Source organism: Hippopotamus amphibius, chromosome 3 (assembly GCF_030028045.1).
Source record: "Hippopotamus amphibius kiboko isolate mHipAmp2 chromosome 3, mHipAmp2.hap2, whole genome shotgun sequence".
NCBI lineage: Eukaryota > Metazoa > Chordata > Mammalia > Artiodactyla > Hippopotamidae > Hippopotamus > Hippopotamus amphibius.
This window is the reverse complement of record NC_080188.1, coordinates 177629431-177648089: the sequence shown is the minus strand read 5'-3', so window position 1 is coordinate 177648089 and position 18659 is coordinate 177629431. Positions and strand designations below refer to the sequence as shown.

The window sequence follows — 18659 nt, the reverse complement described above, 5'->3', positions numbered from 1 at the left end:
TTTATTTGGGGGGATGATAGTATCCTATACCTAATTTTCTTTATCTTAATTTTTTGACCTCATTTGCTCAGAACTGTATCAATAATAAGCTTTGGTTTATGACACACCCATATCGTTGGTCCACGTGTAGCCTATTTCTTTGTTTTTAATAATGTGATACATAAAAAATTAAAACATCCATATTGTGTGCAATCCCTGGGAGGAAAATTTAAATGTATGATTTCCTTATGCATATAGTACAAGAGTAAACTCGTACATTTAGAAGTATTTTGGTGAAACAGCTATTTGTTTTTTTCTCTCCTGATTTAAGAGTTGCCTTATGGAGGCGTGGTTTTGCAGTTCTCTGCCTCATCCTATTGATGTTCACCAGACAGGGATAGCAGGGGGTTAGAAAATAAAATAACATGGAGAGGAATAGGGAAAGAACCAGGAATATGAGTGCTTTGCAATTAGCATTGAGACATATATATCTCTGAAACTTGTTAATCTTCTGCAAATTGTGTAATGCGGGGTTTGTTTGTGATGCAGGTCTAAGAACCATTGGAGTTATCACCAAACTTGATCTTATGGATGAAGGAACAGATGCCAGGGATGTTCTGGAGAATAAGCTGCTGCCGCTTCGCAGGGGTAATGTACTGTGTCCTATACAGGACTTCCTTTGATGATGTGGCAGAGAAACAACTGGGAAACCAATGGGAGGCTGGATTTTAATGCCTCCACAGTTGTGAGGAATGGATTTATGATTAGTTACACATTTTATGGAATGGCATGCTATTCCCAAATGATGTATTAAAAATGATCCAAAGGGAGAACTATTCCTTAAAATAATAGGAATAAGAAAACAGGAAAAGGAAGGGGTTTAGGGGGAGAGTATAAATATTCATCATAGGCTGCATAAATGTATACTATTAAAGTCTGAATTATTTACTTGCCTGCTATATGACAAAACTGATAAGAGATTTAGTCTATTTAAATGCACAGATCTTTTAAGGACAAAGGACATTACTTTGTTAATGCTAAAAAATCAACATTAGCCAGATCATCCAGTCATTTTTAAATACTGATATCTCAGACTGAGTTTTGTAAAGGGATCTATTATTCAGGCCCTTAAATAATTTCACTTTTCTTATTTAGCCTCTTCAAGAGCCTTAAAATTTCCCCACAATAAGAAACCAAAAGTGTCCCAAGCTCCATAAGTGTGTGTTTTGTTTTAGGTTACGTGGGGGTGGTAAACAGGAGCCAGAAGGACATAGATGGGAAGAAGGACATAAAGGCTGCCATGTTAGCAGAAAGGAAATTTTTTCTTTCACACCCGGCTTACAGACATATTGCTGATCGGATGGGGACCCCACACCTTCAGAAGGTCCTTAATCAGGTAAAAATGTTTTTTCAAACAACAAGAACAATTATAAAATATGTAAATGACTATTGGAATCCATATTTCTTATTTTTATACTTTTTTTTCTAAACTAAGACATTTAGTGTGATGATAGAAATTGAAAGGGTGAATAAGAATACTTAGATCCAGACTGTTACTATTCTAAGTGACCATAATCCACCTTAATATTATTGAAAGAACAGTGTGCAAAGCAGAAATATGTATTTATTTAGGAACAGTGAACAGGGGAATACATTTTAGCACACATTTACTCATAATATATGGTTATCTTTAGGAGTTAAACTTGTATATCTTTGAAAAGTTGGTCTCTTGGGATCTGTTTTTGAAATATAAATCTGTGATGGTTAGGTTAAAATTTCTTTGTGGTTTTGTTTAGGATTGATTTGTTCCTTAATTTACAATCTTGAAAATACATAAGCAGTCATTGGTCTTCATTCGTCTAAAAGCTTTGCCAGATAATCCCTTTCCTCATAACAGAATTAGGCCGTCTGCCTCCCCTCTCTCCATGCATGTACTTACTTCTTCCATAAAAGTTCAGTGTACTTGGTCACATATTTTCCTGCCCCTAGTGGAGTTAAGTCTCATTGTCAAAGAGTGTAGAGCCCCCACCCTGAGTTTTGATTATATTGATTCAAATGGTGAGCAATTTTTCTCACAAAAAACATGCTTTCATTTTTATCTATGAACTTAAATCAGTCAAGTGGTTATCAAACATTCTGATTGTTCCCTCCTAGAAGGTGTCAGTAGAGGCTAACATAATAGTAGGCTGCTTGTTACATTATACCCAAACCATTTAGGCAAAACAACTGAAGAAGTTTTGGAAAATAAAAAGCAATGGTGTACTTCTATTTTAAGCGACATAGTACTTCTATTTCAATGTTAAATTTGTACTTTTAAATTAAGAGTAGATGAGTATTTGCAAGCCATGAAGTAGTGATATAGTTGTGTCATTTAAAAATTGTGAACATGTTTTAGAGAAGGAATACTGGCTTGTCATGCAAGAACCATGATATTTTATCAATATATTTAGCTCTGGTAAAATTATTTTTTGCTTACTGCTTTCATGCCTGTATTGACTTAAGACGAAAAAAACCTTAGAGAAAAATAACTAAGATGATTAGAAAGATAAAATTAGAAATAAAGTTGTGAATACTAGATGGATATGATTAACCATTTGGTTACTACAGGTGACCCCTAAATTATGGCGTAACTGGTTCTGGTTGACTGAAAATTGAATAAATGTTATACTGAAGATCTTTCATTCCCTGGATAATCAGTTTCTCTATTGCTTCAAGGATCTTCATACTGTGTTTGAAATTACGATAATTTTATTGCTGATTTAGTATGCACCAACACCTCTGAGCCCGAAGGACTGTTACTATGGCAAAAGTCGGAAGAGGATAGGACATTTTTGAGGAATTGAAAGGAATATTATTGTGGCTGGAGGGCAGAGAATGAGGGAATGAGTTGTAAGAGATGAATTTGGAGATGCAGGCAATGGCTGGATCCTATAGTGTTGTAGGACAAGTTAAGGATTTCGGCTCGTTATCCTAAGAGCAGTGGGGAGTCAGTTGTTTAAGGAATATGAGAAGGGGAACAACACAGTCATATCTGTGGGTCAAAAAGGATTAAGGTGGTTGCAGATAGGAAGATCAAGAGTTGCCATGAGAGGACCACTTAGGAGTCAAAGTGAGAAATGATGGTAGCTTGGTCTTGGTTAGGGCCAGTGGAAATGGAAAAAGAAAGCAGATTTGAAAAAATGTTTAGGAAAATTGAGAACTTGGTGGTAGATTAGCTGTGGTGGGTGATGGAGAGGTAGAGTCAAGGATAACTCCCAAGTTCCCAGGTTGTTATGAAGTCACCAAGATGGAGAACCCTGAAGGGAATATAGTACAGTACTTAATTTCAGACATGCTGAGGTTGATGCTTCCAAGAGGAGAAATCAGGCAGGTGGTCTAGTACATATACCCACAGCAAAGGTAAGAAGTCTGGTCTGTAGATAACACATCTGTAGTTACAGGTGTTGAATATTTATTGAAACAATGAGCGGAATAAGATTGCCTTAGTAGCCAACAGACAGTGAACAAACAAGAGGTGTAGGACCCAGATTTGAGGAATATCCATATTTACAGGTCTGGTAGAGGAGAAAATCTTAGCAAAGGAAATGGAGAAGGTATATTCAGAAAGGTTAGGAGAAAAATGAGAGGAGGCTGGGGTCATGAAAGCCAAGGAAAGAACTGTTTTATTTTTATTTTATTTTACTTATTCTATTTTTTTCCAAGAACTTTTATTGAGATACAATTGACATACAATAAACTGCATATATTCAAAGTGTACAATTTGATTTTTTTTCTTAATGTATATATGGCAGTCCCAATCTCCCAATTCATCCCACGCCAACCCCCCTGCCCTCCTTTCCCCCATTAGTATCCATATGTTTGTTCTCTACATCTGTGTCTCTATTTCTGTTTTGCAAACCGGTTGATCTATACCATTTTTCTAGATTCTACATATATGCGTTAATATGCAATATTTGTTTTTCTCTTTCTGACTTCACTCTGTATGACAGTCTCTAAGTCCATCCATGTCTCTGCAAATGTCCTAATTTCATTCCTTTTTTATAGCTAATATTCCATTCTATATACGTACCACATCTTCTTTATCCATTCATCTATTGATGGACATTTAGGTTGCTTCCATGACCTGGCTATTGTAAATAGTGCTGCAGTGACTATTGGGGTACATGTATCTTTTTGAATTATGGATTTCTTTGGGTATATGCCCAGTAGTGGGATTGCTGGGTCATATGGTAATTCCATTTTTAGTTTTTTAAGGAACCTCCATACTATTCTCCATAGTGGCTGTATCAATTTACATTCCTGCCAGCAGTGCAGGAGGGTTCCCTTTTCTCTAACCTTCTCCAACATTTACTGTTTGTAGATTTTCTGATGATGCCCATTCTAACCGATGTGAGGTGATGCCTCATTGTAGTTTTGTTTTGCATTTCTCTAATAATTAGTGATGTTGAGCAGCTTTTCATGTGCCTCTTGGCCATCTGTATGTCTTCTTTGGAGAAATGCCTATTTAGGACTTCTGCCCATTTTTTGATTGGGTTTTTTGTTTTTTGATATTGAGCTGCATGAACTGTTTATATATTTTGGAGATTAATCCTTTGTTGATTCATTTGCAAATATTTTCTCCCATTCTGAGGGTTGTCTTTTTGTCTTGTTTATAGTTTCCTTTGCTGTGCAAAAGCGTTTAAGTTTCATTAGGTCCCACTTGTTTATTTTTGTTTTTATTTCCATTACTCTAGGAGGTGTATCAAAAAAGATCTTGCTGTGATTTATGTCAAAGAGTGTTCTTCCTATGTTTTCCTCTAGGAGTTTTATTAGTGTCTGGGCTTAAATTTTGGTCTTTAATCCATTTTTAGTTTATTTTTGTCTATGGTGTTAAGGAGTGTTCTAATTTCATTCTTTTACATGTAGCTGTCCAGTTTTTCCAGCACTGCTTATTGAAGAGGCTGTCTTTTCTCCTTTGTATATCCTTGCCTCCTTTGTCATAGATTAGTTGACCATAGTTTATCTCTGGGCTTTCTGTCCTGTTCCATGAACCTATATTTCTGTTTTTGTGCCAGTACCATATTGTCTTGATTACTGTAGCTTTGTGGTATAGTCTGAAGTCAGGGAGTCTGATTGCTCTAGCTCGTTTTTTTCTCCTCAAGATTGCTTTGGCTACTCGAGGTCTTTTGTGCCTCCATACAGATTTTAGGATTTTTTGTTCTAGTTCTGTAAAAAAATGCCATTGGTAATTTGATAGGGAGTGCATTGAATCTGTAGGTTGCTTTGGGTAGTATAGACATTTTCACAATGTTGGTTCTTCCAATCCAAGAACATGGTATATCTCTCTATCTGTGTCATCTTTGATTTCTTTCATCAGTTTCTTATAGTTTTCTGAGTATAGGTCTTTTACTTCCTTAGTTAGGTTTATTCCTAGGTATTTTATTCTTTTTGTTGCAATGGTGATTGTTTCCTTAATTTCTCTTTATGATCTATCGTCATTGAAAAGAAGTGTTTTAGAAAGCTAAGAGTGGTTCACAGTGTTGCTTTGCTATTGAGATATATGAGAAACAAATGGTGGAAACCAAGTATCTTGATTATATTTAGCACTCACATGGCAGTCAGGTGGCTACTGGTTTCTTCTGTTTACTGTTACTCTTAGATTTGGGGGTTTGTGTCTTGTGGCATGGCTACTGGGAATGCAGTCTTCTCCACTCTTTTGTTTCCTGCTTGAGCCATAATGGCAACACATGCCAGGGGAACAACATGATAATTCATAACCATGGACAAGGGTATAATATAGGTATGAATCATTGACAATTAAGTAACTATAGATTTATTGAATGTATATATCCAGGTAACCTCAGATAAACATAAAAATGATTTAAAATGGTTCTTGGATAGGCTAATCTGGGTCTATTTATTTCCCTTACTTTATATTTATTATTCTTTTTCCTTCATTTCTATGAAGTTTGTATTCTTTCTCTTAATTCTCAGTTTACTCCTTAAGCAGTTCAAGGTGATCTTTTTTTCCTTTTAATTCAGGCTTTCCTTAATAATGTTGTAATAGAAAGAACATCAGGCAGAGAGCTAACCAATCTGGGTTTATATCCCACCTTTGTTCTCAATTAATTGTGTTCCTATTAGAAATCTCTTAGAGAACTTTTTATCAGACTGAGCTTGAGGTGCCAGCAGATGACTTCGGTGAAAATGCCAAGCAGGTGGTTAGGTAGAGATATCAACAGCAGAGCTTATGTGCAACCTGTTGAGGGTGTAAGCTAGTGACTAACCACAGTTGGACTCGGGCCTAAATGTGGAGGTGAGAGGAAACACCTGCCTGAGCTACAGAATGGAGAGGAAGTTAACAGTTGACAGGTACCTCTGGGCTCCACCAGTGGCAAGCCATTTGTTGCTGAGAAGTCAGGCAGCACCTGTAACTCTTCGTTTCCTTCATTTGTACCACATTCTAACTTAGGATTCCTTTCAACAAGGTAGCTGATCTGACAAATCAGTCCATGCTAAGGACCTTCCTTAGTAACATTAGCTGCCTTTTAACAGGGTATCCCAGATGTAAAGAGATAGTCCAAGGGAGTGACTTTAGCTGAAGGAATTTTGAGCTTTGCCCTAGGGCAATGGAGGAGAGAGTTGGAGCTTCTTCTCACTATCTATCTACACAGTCAGTCTCCCACGTATATATGGCTTTTTAAGGTTTTGAATGATCTGGAAGACAGTGAAGGTCGATTTTTGTCTTCTGAGTTGATTTTCAATCTGTTATATGTGTGTATGATTTTGTTTTGTTTTATTTAGCAACTTACCAACCACATTCGAGACACCCTGCCCAACTTCAGGAACAAACTGCAGGGACAGTTGCTGTCCATAGAACATGAAGTAGAAGCCTACAAAAACTTCAAGCCAGAAGACCCCACCAGGAAGACCAAAGCATTGCTGCAGTGAGTCACCTTTCCCTTCTCTTGTTCTGCATTTTAAACTAATTTCTTCAGTTTGCTTTTTCCTTAGTCTATTTGTCATGCTGTTTTCTAGATTTTTTTTATAGACGAAGTAAAGTATATGAGGCTTTGTATATGTTATACAATGAGCCTTGAATCTTTGTTTTCTTGAAGAATAATTGTTGATATTAATCCTGTTATTATAAATTTAACCAGGGCCCAGTCCTATGACCAATTTTATTGTGTTTTTATAATTGGATTCAGTACATGAGCAAAACCAACAGTAATAACTCAGCAGGGATTTTTTGCCCTTAGTCTTTAGAAGTGGGCTAAATTCCTGTTGACAGTATCATCTGTATTGTGCAACTGTTTCTATTGGTGTCACTTGTACTTATTATCTTTTTATTTCAGTTATCTCATATCATCTATCTGTGTGTATTTTTCAGTGCAATGGGAACCAAGGATTTAATTTTAAAAATACAGACAGTAAGGGCACATTTAAATTTCTTTTTCCTTTTTGGTAGTGATTTTAATGTAGCCCTGTAAAAACACAAATGTGAAAACTGCCAAGTATCTTTTTACTCCTTCACGATCTTCCCTTCTTATCCTTGGGTAGTTAGATTTATCCCTGAGGGTTCTTGGGTTAGGATAGCAGAGTTGTTAGAGAATTGTTTGCCCCTTCTTTTACCCTCATTCCTTCTTTCAGCCCTTTTCAACCTCATCTGTCCTTTTATCCCTGTGCTGCAAATTGCCTCAGGTCTGTCTCCACCAGAAGACCCCCCACTGACCAGCTTACATCCCAGGACATCTGAAGTCCATCTCTAAAGATGACGCTTGCCACCTCGTATGGCCCCTTTCTCCCTCTGCGGTCTTGTAATCAAAATACCCTTAATTTGGCATTTAAAACGCACAACATAATTCCTTTTATTTGTGCTGAGATTTCGAAATGTTCAAATTATGTAAGTAACATACTAAATGCATTATCTTATACTCCTCCATTTAAAAAAATAATGATTGTACAGAGGAAAGAATTTTTTTCTTGGATTCATCTCTTTCCTAGTTTATCTTTTCTTTTTAATTCTTGGCTTTGGTTAAGCTCCTATAAAAACTCTTCGAGTTACAGAGAAAGGAAAGCTATTTCTGTTTAGGCCCTAGGTCATCATCTTAACATCCAACTGAAACTATTCTCTTTGCAAAGACTGGGTCTTGCCTCTGTGATTCTGTTGGACTCAGATTACAATTTTCCACAGCTAGATTCTTCCCTTGTTAGGGAGCTGATTCTACTTCTTTCCTTCTTTCCTTTTTTCCTTCTTTCCTTCCTTCCTGCCTTCCTCCCTCCCTCACTCCCTTTCTTCATTACTTCCTTCTTGCCTTGCTCTCATCTCTGTGTATCCTACTTGGTGTCTGGCTCTGTGCTAACTACTGGGAATTCAATAATGAATAAGATTTTAACTCTCAACAAGAGGCCACAGTAAAGCAGCCGAAACAGACATATAAACAACTAACTGTGTAAAAGTCTGATAAATGCTACATTTCTGGTAAGTATAAAATGTTAAGGGAACTCAGATAAAGAGCAGTTACATGAGAGGAAGGGTGTGAATTCACAGAATGTAAGATACTTCAGTGAGACCCTGAAGTATGGGAGGAGTTTATCAGGTGGAAGAAGGAAGTCACAAGAATAGTGTGAACTTCGGGATGGCTTGTTCTAGTGGGCCAGGTGCCTGGGGTGTAGGATATGGGGAATGGAGGTGAATTTTCAAAAGTTTCTCAATGTTTCATACCTTACCAGGTGTTTAAAATTAGAGTAATATTAGCATATGCATGAACACAGCTACATTCAATTATATTCTAAGTTTTCTGGCTTAAATATTTGCAGTTACTTTTAATTCATCCATGATTTTGATGAAGTAGAATAAATGATGCAAGTTTTAGGTGGTTTGAATTTTTTTCCTAATCTAACAGATTTTGAATTGGAATGTGTTCCAGTATGTCAAAATTAGAGTTTCTAAACCTACTAATCATAAATACAAGTAGTCATTTTTTTCTCTGTAATATATCTCTTTGTTTTTTACCAACTGCCTTGAGGTAATTCATTCCTTCATTGAACTTATTGAGTACCTCTCATATGCCAGGCAGAGGGAAATAAATAAAATGCATGGTCCTTGCCTTTGGAGAGAGACTGAAAGATGAATGATGGTGATGTACTCTGCTAAGGGCTATGCTAAAAATATGCTGAGAGAGCCGAGGAGGGGCCCTTCGTGTGGGTGGCAATGAGTGGTTGTGGGGAACAGGGCTGTGGATCATGGAAAGTTTCCTGGAAAAACTAATGCTTGAACTGAGTCTTGAAGGACAGATAAAAATTAGCCGGACAAAGAAGCACAAGGCAGAGCAGAAAGGAAAACAAATGTAAAAGCACAGAGACTTGGTGCATATGGGGAACTGCAAATAGCTTCTTTATGATTGCCTTGGAAGGTGAATGGGGATGAGAATTAGGAGATGGAGCATCCAGGGACAGACCACGGAGAGTCTTAGGTGATAGGGTAAGGAGTTTTAAATTTTATTAAATTCTGAGGAGTCACTGGAAAACAAGGCTAGAGCTGGTTGTAGAGGGGCATGGGTGGGGAGTCAGACCTTTATGTTGTTCTGGCAGCATGAGGTCTGTGATGCTGGGAAGAGAGTAGGTCATGAAGTATGAGGGGTCTCAGCTGGAGCAGTTGGAACATTAGGTGATTGTGATGTCACAGGAGTCGCGGCTCATTTGATTATTATATATAAAGTTTTATTGCTTAACTTTAATTCTTAAGTATTTTAAAATACCATTTTATCGTTGCAACTAAATGGGCAGAATGCACTTAATACACAGATTTAAAAATATATATATTTTAAATTAAATGTCTGAAATAACTCTTAACAACGTGCATTTCATATGGTTACATTTTGAGTAATGACTAGAGTGCAATGTTAATTCTGCCAGTAGGTGCCACTAAGAACACCAGGAAAAGAATTCTGAGGGATAGCCATAGCAAATTAAAATGGAAAATGAGAAGCCTTGTAACTTTAACTTGAATTTATTTGTCTTTCACAATCATAGGATGGTTCAGCAATTTGCTGTGGACTTTGAGAAGAGAATTGAAGGGTCAGGGGATCAAGTAGATACCCTGGAGCTCTCAGGGGGTGCTAAAATCAATCGTATTTTCCATGAACGCTTTCCTTTTGAGATAGTAAAGGTTTGTACCAAATGTTATTTTTCCCTTTTGTTTCATTTCATTTCTATATTCTGTTCTACATAACTTCATAAAATGTTATGTGAGTGGTAGGTGGTTTTCTTTAAACAAAAGCCTCCATACTCAGGTAATGAAATTTAGGAGAGAAGTTATTTTCTTACTGACTTTATTAAATGCGATCTAATGACATTCCAATAATTCAGCAACTAATAATTGGTTCCTATGATGTTTATTCATTATCTAATTAATTTTAAAATATTTCTTGAGCACCTATTGTGTACCAGTGATCTATGTGCCAGGGATCAAGACAAAGATACTGTCTGGTGGGAAAAGAAAATTAAGAAATAGACAAAACAAAAAAATGTCAAGTATTATTATGTGGCATAATACGAGAGAGAGGGGAGTTGGATAAGCCACTTTTGATGGAATATTCAGACAAGGTCTCTCTGACTATGGGGCCTTTAAAGCATGACCAGAATGGCATGAAGAGGTCAGCTGTAGGATCTGGAGGAAGAAGGTTGTTCAAGGCAAGAAGCCAGGGACAAGGCCCTAAAGCAAGCACCTGTATAGCAGGTGAGGAACAGCCAAAGCTGGTGCAGAGCTGTTAAGGGGAGGGGGTAGAAAATGAATTCAGAGGAAGGAAGTGCCCAGTTTGTGCAGGGCTTTCTAGGTTTCAGTGAAGTGTGTACATTTAACAACGGGAAATCAGGGGAGAGTTTTAAGAAAAGGCGTGACCCGATTTGGTTGGTAATTTTAAAAGAACACTGTGTGAGCTGGATTGTAAAGGGACAAGAGTGGATTGAGGGAGACAAGGTGATTTAAACAGTAGAGCCAGAGCAGGGATGGATCCACTTTCTGTGGGGCCTGAAACCTATACAATTTGAGGGGCCCCCTTTAAAGAAGAAGAACACAAAATTATAAACACACAGGCACAGAGTCTTGGAAGGAGCTTATGCAAGGGAGAAGTCTTAAAACATAAACTTCTTTAGCTTTACAGTAAAAATGTCTCAAAAGAGAGGCTTGAGAGAAGTGGATGGATTTGTGATTTTGAAGGTAGAGTCAATGGGGGTTAGATTGATGCAAAAAAGAGAGTATTCAAGATGACTCCCAAGATTTTGGCCTGCACAGCTGAGCAAATGTTAGTGCCCGTCAGATGAGGGGAACTGAGGAAAGGTTCAGTGTGGAAGTATGAATCAAGGGTTTTGTTTTGGATATGTTAAGTTTGAAACGCCCAATGGGCAACTAGGTAGTTTTAGGGACTATGTTACTTGCCTCACATACAGAGGCGGGTGCTTATGTCTTGATGTGGGAGGCAGATGGGTAAATAGACAGTTTCATTAGAAGGTGCTAAGTAAAGTGATAAACTTCAGTGTAGCGTGCTATGGAAACACAGCCCACGGACATGAATCCCAGCCCAGCTGTGTAAGAGAGCCTAGCTTCTGAACTGACTTAAGAAGGATGAGCAGCTGATTAAGCAGGAAGAGGTGGGGTTGGTTGAGGGAGACGTTGTTCCAGACAGAAAGGGGGGAATGGTTAAGGCTGCGCTGTAGAACTAAAGCAATTCATTGCTCTATGGCATAAAGTGTAAGGGGGGAAATGTACAGACAATGAGGCTGAAGAGGCCAAATCTCAAAAGTTATGGGCTGAACCAAATGTTTTCTTGATATCCCTTTCAGGTCTAAGCTCTATGACACTTTGATCCTGCTTCCAAATAAATTTAAGATAACTAGAACTTCTGGGAAATTTTTATACATTAGTCTATCCTGTGTTGGATTGCAAAATATTATTAATTTCCGCTTTTAAAGAGGCTTTGAACTCAGGTGGTTAAAATGGCCAGGGAGAAAAGACAGCCATTGTTAATCTCAGCACAGATGGACTGCTGTTGTACATCAGGTGACACTCTTATTTATGCATTCATCTGTGAATACATCTACTACATTCAGCAAAAGAATGAAGAATTATATATTTCAAATGAAGGGCCAGATTTATGTCCAGAAGGCATCCTTTATGCACAGCACTGCTTATCTATAATAGAGTTAAAATCTGCTGCACTAAAACTCCCAGAAATCCCTCATGTTCTGTGTTGCCTTGAACTCTCTATAAACAGATGTTTTGACCATCTGGGTTTAGGTTAGAAAAGACATGAGTCTTTATTAATAACGGAGTCAAGTTATTCTCATTTTTTATTATTCAACAATATTATTCAAAGGAATTAAGTGTCATAACTGTGGCTCATTTTGCATTTGCAGATGGAGTTCAATGAGAAAGAACTGCGAAGAGAAATAAGCTATGCAATCAAAAACATACATGGTATCAGGCAAGTGCTTCACATTTTCCTTGTCTTCAGTTCAAGCTACTAAAAAAATTGATGTTTATAAATGGCTAGTGAAGTAACCTTTTCATCATCTGAGCAGAGTAGAATATCAAGGTGGGAATAAGAAATAGGAAATCCTCCTTTGGGTTTGTTGGTAATTTCTAGTATTGTCATACTGTCTTTTTCAATTAAAAAAACAAACCCCCTTTCTGCACTCTCAGCACTGTGCTCTGAACAATCAGGGATTTACTGCTGAACAAGACCTTGTTCTCCAGGGCTGTATATTTCAGTGACAGAGGCCAGACTTGCTCATAAGTGATCATTACTTACACAGAGACCAAATAGATTAATTTTGACTGGATTTATGGAGCAAGGTTGGGAAAGATTAATGAAACTGGTTACTTTAGAGTCAAACCTTGCCTGTTTTGAGAACAAGCAAATGTGTCAGTGTGTATGGACATGCTTGTATGTGCATGTGTGTGTGTGTATGTTTGTGTGTGTATGGGGTAGGTGGCAATGCAATGAGATGTGAGAGGAGGGAGATTGTTGAGGCTGGAGGAGAAAAGAAGGGGCTTAAAGTGGAGGGAGTAGCGTGAGCAAATGCATGGAGGTGGCAAAGAACAGCACATATTCGTGGAGCAGGAAGCCATACATTTGGACTGGAGTTAGGAATGTAGACAGGAAAGTGGAGGACATGAGGCTGGGAAGAGAACTTGCGCCTGAATTCACCCTCATATAAAGTGGGGTTATTCTCATTTACTTTTGTTAAAGAACTGTGATAAGAAAATAAGTGAATCTTTTTTCCATCTTTATTGGAGTATAATAGGTTTACACTGTTGTGCCAGTTTCCACTGTACAACAAAGCAACTAAGCTGTATTTATACATACATCCCCATATCCCCCCACTCTTGAGCCTCCCTTCCAAGCATCCCTCCCACCCTCCCTATCCTACCCCTCTAGGTCATCAGCAATCATCAAGTTGATCTCCCTGTGTTAGGCAGTTGCTTCCCACTAGCTATTTTGCATTTGGTAGTATATAAATGTCAGTACGACTCTCTTGCTTTGTTCCAGCTTCTCCTTCTCCACCTCCCCATGTCCTCAAATCTGTTCTCTACCTCTGCATCTTTATTCTTCCTCTACCACTGAGTTCATCAATACCATTTTTTAAAATTCCATATATATGTGTTAGCATATGGTATTTGTTTTTCTCTTTCTGACTTACTTCACTCTGTATGACAGACTCTAGGTCCATCTACCTCACTACAAATAATTCAATTTCATCCCTTTTTATGACTGAGTAATATTCCATTGTATATATGTGCCACATCTTCTTTATCCATTCAGTGGACATTTAGGTTGCTTCCATGTCCTGGCTATTGTAAATAATGCTGCAGTGAACAGTGTGGTACATGTATCTTTTTGAATTATGGTTTTCTCTGGGTATATGCCCAGTAGTGGGATTGCTGGGTCATATGGTAGTTCTATTTTTAGTTTTTTAAGGAACCTCTGAACTGTTTTCCATAGTGGCTGTGTCCATTTACATTCCCACCAACAGTGCAGGAGGGTTCCCTTTTCTCCATGGCCTCTCCAGCATTTATTGTTCCTAGATTTTTTGATGATGGCCAACCTGACTGGTGTGAGGTGATACCTCATTGTAGGTTTGATTTGCATTTCTCTAATGATTAGTGATGAGCATCTTTTCATGTGTTTGTTGGCCATCTGTATGTCTTCTTTGGAGAAATGTCTGTTTAGGTCTTCTGCCCATTTTTAATTGGGTTGTTTGATTTCTTTGATATTGAGCTGCATGAGCTGCTTATATATTTTGGAGATTAATCTTTTGTCAATTGCTTCATTGGCAAATATTTTCTCCCATTCCGAGGGTTGTCTTTTCGGCATATTTATGGTTTCCTTTGCTGTGCAAAAGCTTTTAAGTTTCATTAGGTCCCTAGAATAAAGGAAATTAAAAAAATAATAAACAAATGGGACCTAATGAAACTTAATAAGTGAATTTAAAACACACATTTCTTGAGTTCATGTATAGAGGGCTAAATACATTGTAATGGAGCATATGTTAAATTGAGGTGTCCTGAGTTCAAGATAAGAAGACTTAGGTTGCTTACTCCATGATTATCTCACGTGAAGGAGGAGCCCCCAGTCTATTGGCCAGTTGTATCTCAGCTTCTGCCACAGGGCCAACTTGAGACTATTTTGGGAACAGAGGCTGAGAGGACAAAACTTGACCCTGAGTGCGCATGTGATGGGTGATTTTCCAAAGGAGTTATGACATTTGAATGATGTATCCTTACAAAATTTAGGAAATCTACTCTACAAGTCTCAAATAGTATGGGTAAATATGCATTCACAAAATGAAGAGGAGAAAACATGTATAACCACATCCATTGTTTTTTTCCTTAACCATCAACAGGATTTCTATGTTCCCTATTAATTCGATTCCCTCTCCCTCAAATCCAGAATACATTTGGTATAGAAACTATGTCTTGCTCTTTAGCTGGGCAGAACTAGTATTTGAACATATCAATCTGATAAATGCAGTGGAACCAGGTCACATTTTGGTGGAGGGGGGTTGTAAAGTATTTTACTTAACCAAATACAGTACTTTTACTTGACTTTTAAAACTCCTTACCAGTTACATTTTTGTTGAATGTAACTGCAAAAGCTCAGTAATTAGGAGTGTAGATTTCTGATTTACATGCACACCAACAGAAGAGATTGGTTGTTACTGTTATTCTGGAGTTAATTTGCCTATAAGATGATAAGAAGTGCACAGTGTCCTGCGTATAAGACATATTAATAGTGTGATTATTTATGCCCTTAAATACATTTAATTTGAAGAGTTTTGTTCCCAACTGATTGTGTTATATATTTGACTAATAGAAACCATCTTTGCCGACTAAGGACCCACCTGATGGTCCTTCTTTGTTCTGCTAACACTGAGTGCCAATGACGAGCAAGGAATCCCTCCTTGTGGGGAAAACAAAGATAAATGCAATAACGACTCTCCCTACTAGTATAGTAATAGGACTAAAATATGTGTTCTGACCGCTGTGGTGCAAAATAGGATGCTGAGGTCCAGAGAAGGAAGACCTAGTCAGTGGCAGGACTGGAGAAGGTGAGCTATAGGAAGTGATTGCTTTTGATCCCGTCTTTGAAGCACAGGTGGGATTTGGACAGGCTGAAATTGTGGGAAAGGTGAAATGAACATCCTAGATGAAGGAAAAGATATAAAATATTAGTATGAATATGTTTGTGGAAAGGCAAGTGGTCTGGTTTGGCTGAAACATAGCATACATGAAAGGAAGGAGGAAAATAACCACAAAGGAAGACTAGGGACAGACGGGGAAATTTTTAACATCAGACTAAACAACGTGGATTTTATTCTGTATCCAAAGTGGAGAAATTATGATCACAAATATAGTATGATTACTACAGTACAATTAGAAATGGAGGTGGGCACAGGGTGCTCAGTAAATAAGAAGGGACATAGAAAAGGCTGCTAAAAGGAAAGTGCTAAAGAAATGTCCCCAAAGAGGTACCATTCAATTGAGTGTTTCAGTATGAGGAGGTAACCAAATAAGGGGAAGGGAGGAGGGTCTAGGATAGGGAGGATCAAACACCAATGTCCGGAGCCTGCACATCTTTGGGCATGGCATGTGTCAGAGTTCAGGATCCCTCTTATTGTAGATTTTTTCCATCGACCTTTTGTTTAAATGTGAGTAATCATTTTTCACTTTTTATGAAACACATACACGTGCACACACACACCTGCTTTCCTGAGCTTTCGCACAGCATGAGGAAAGCATTGTGATGACACCAGTTTGAATTAATTCCAGCCAAAGGAAAAGATAGTTGCTGCTTTGGTTTTATCTTTTGTAAGTTCACAATTTAGGCTTTCTGGGTCCCAAGCCAGTTCCACTTAACTGCCTTCTTTTTCCTCCAGCACCGCGGGACCTCAAACTGGGAACCACTGAGCTCACTTCCTGGAAAGAATATGTTGTGTAGTCCAGGAATGCTGCTATTTCAGAGTTTAAAAAGTGAAGATCATTTCCTACTCTAGGAAGGACAAGAGAGGATTGCTTTTGGAATGCTTTGGAAATAGAAATGTAAATTTAGGACACCATTTCTATGTAGCATTCCTTTGTATTGCTGTGAGCCAGTGAGATGAGACAAATGACAGTTAAATATTGACGGTCACATTGTGGGCCTTGAAAACATTTGGGAACTGTTTTTGGGTTATGTTAATTAATCATCTATAGAATGTATTAAATATATTATTACAAATGATACTGTGAATAGAATAAATCACTGTGTAACGAACTAGGGTTTTACATGTTTTAAGTAACATGTCCATTAAAACATTTTTACAAAGAGTATTGAATATCATTCAATTTAAAATATCTAATGTGCTGCTTTCTTTCTTACATTCAGGACAGGGTTGTTTACTCCAGACATGGCATTCGAAGCAATAGTCAAAAAACAAATTGTAAAGCTGAAAGGGCCTTCCTTGAAGAGTGTAGATCTGGTAATACAAGAATTGATCAACACTGTCAAGAAGTGTACCAAAAAAGTAAGTTTGAATTATGTAACTTTCCAACCAGTAACTACTTGTTTTACCCATTTTTCCTACCCTACTACCTGCCTTTCTTTCCCTGTCCCTCCAGTTTTTTATAGAGGTTGTGTGTTTGCTCAAGGGGAAGGATTGTGATACATACTGAGTGGGAATTGCTTTCGTGATAGATGGGTATACTGACTTCTATTACCCCATTCCAAATAGGGTTGCTGTCTTAATCAGGTAAACATCACTTTAGAACAATTAAGTGAATGCCCTAAACCAATTTTTCTTGTGGTGCATGGATGGAAGTAATTGTTAGGGGAAGGGAATCAGTGATATTGTGTGTATCAAAAAGGTAATTCTTCTAGATTTTAAATGAATTCCACTTGAACCTGGATGTTCTGGGAAGGGGCATTGTGGTGTAGTAGTTAAGAGCCCAGCCTCTGAGGTCCAGTAATCTAGATTCAAATCCTGGCTCTGCTATTTACTTGCTATGTGACCTTGAGCATCATACTTCATCCTTATTTTTTGTTACTTTATCTGTGAAATGGGGATGGTGATGATGAAGATATCACCTCAGTGAAGATTAAACAAGATGATGCCTGAAACTTTCCCACGGGGCACTTAATACATTGATTAAACATAGTAAGTGCTCAGTAAATGGTGACTAATCTATAAACGGCCAATTTTAGTAGCACCCAATATTCTCTACCTTGTAATATTTATTGTAATATTTATTGATGAAGAGTAGTGGGCAAGAGACTTCCCAATATGGGGGCTCTGCACTGAGGAACATGGAGGAATTGTGCTGGATTCCACCCATTACACAGGGGCGTGAAAGGGGTACCCTGTATTGGAAAATGTAAGAAGAGAATTACTGAGGATGTTAAGATAGGATAGGCCTCGCCCTATGACAGTTAATATTGTTACTTTGATTAGCTCTTGAACTGTGTAAATACTTCCAATTTTGTTAGTTTTGTTACCCTTCCCTTTCTGTATGGTTACTATGAGTAACATTCCTGGAAAACCAGTGAGAATAAAGAGAGAATGAGTATGAGCGTTGGTTTCCAGTCACCTGGCGGAAAAACTGAGATGAAGGAAAGATATAAGTAGTGAAAGAGGAAAGGTGGCTAAATATGGAAATTTAGGATTGTGAATGCTAAAAGAAAAGGAGTCACATGGAACTAGCTTGGGGCCCAGAAGTGGCCCTGAAGATCTCTTCTCTAGACCTCTTACTTTTCTTCTACTTTGTTCCTTAAAGTTCTATTTTCTCTTCTCTAAAATAGGGAAAGCTATAGGCATTAAGGGACTGAGGGAAGGGGAAAGAATGCACATGAGGAAGAAAAAAAAGTCTTTATGCCAGCTCTTCATTTGGAAACTTGAAACCATTTAATAATACTTCACTTCCCTGCTGTCCTTGCCTATATTTCAAAATGCAATCAGCCTTGTTACCAGTATGGTGTTGGCCTCCTCTTAACTGACCTGCTGAAGTAGCTGATACTGCATTCTCTATATAACCAGGTGGATTGCCCCCCTCAGCATAAAAGTTTCTCTTCAGGTTGCCCATGCATTCCTGCTCCCACCAGTTAAGCTGTCTTCTTTCCAATGGCCAATTGTGCTGTGTTTGTCCTCAAACCTGTTTAGCCAGT

General features: G+C 37.9%; 1 protein-coding gene across 5 annotated transcripts in view; it reads left to right on the top strand.

Moving 5' to 3' along the window:
- The window catches only part of DNM3 (dynamin 3), a 552008-nt gene that overhangs the window by 170831 nt on the left and 362518 nt on the right, over window positions 1–18659 (top strand). For all 5 annotated transcript variants that reach the window (XM_057725664.1, XM_057725665.1, XM_057725667.1 and 2 more), the window contains exons 5-10: window positions 529–627; window positions 1215–1375; window positions 6763–6905; window positions 9994–10129; window positions 12376–12443; window positions 16887–17025. In XM_057725664.1, the coding sequence (XP_057581647.1) occupies window positions 529–627; window positions 1215–1375; window positions 6763–6905; window positions 9994–10129; window positions 12376–12443; window positions 16887–17025 (746 nt within the window). The remainder of the gene's footprint in view (window positions 1–528; window positions 628–1214; window positions 1376–6762; window positions 6906–9993; window positions 10130–12375; window positions 12444–16886; window positions 17026–18659) is intronic.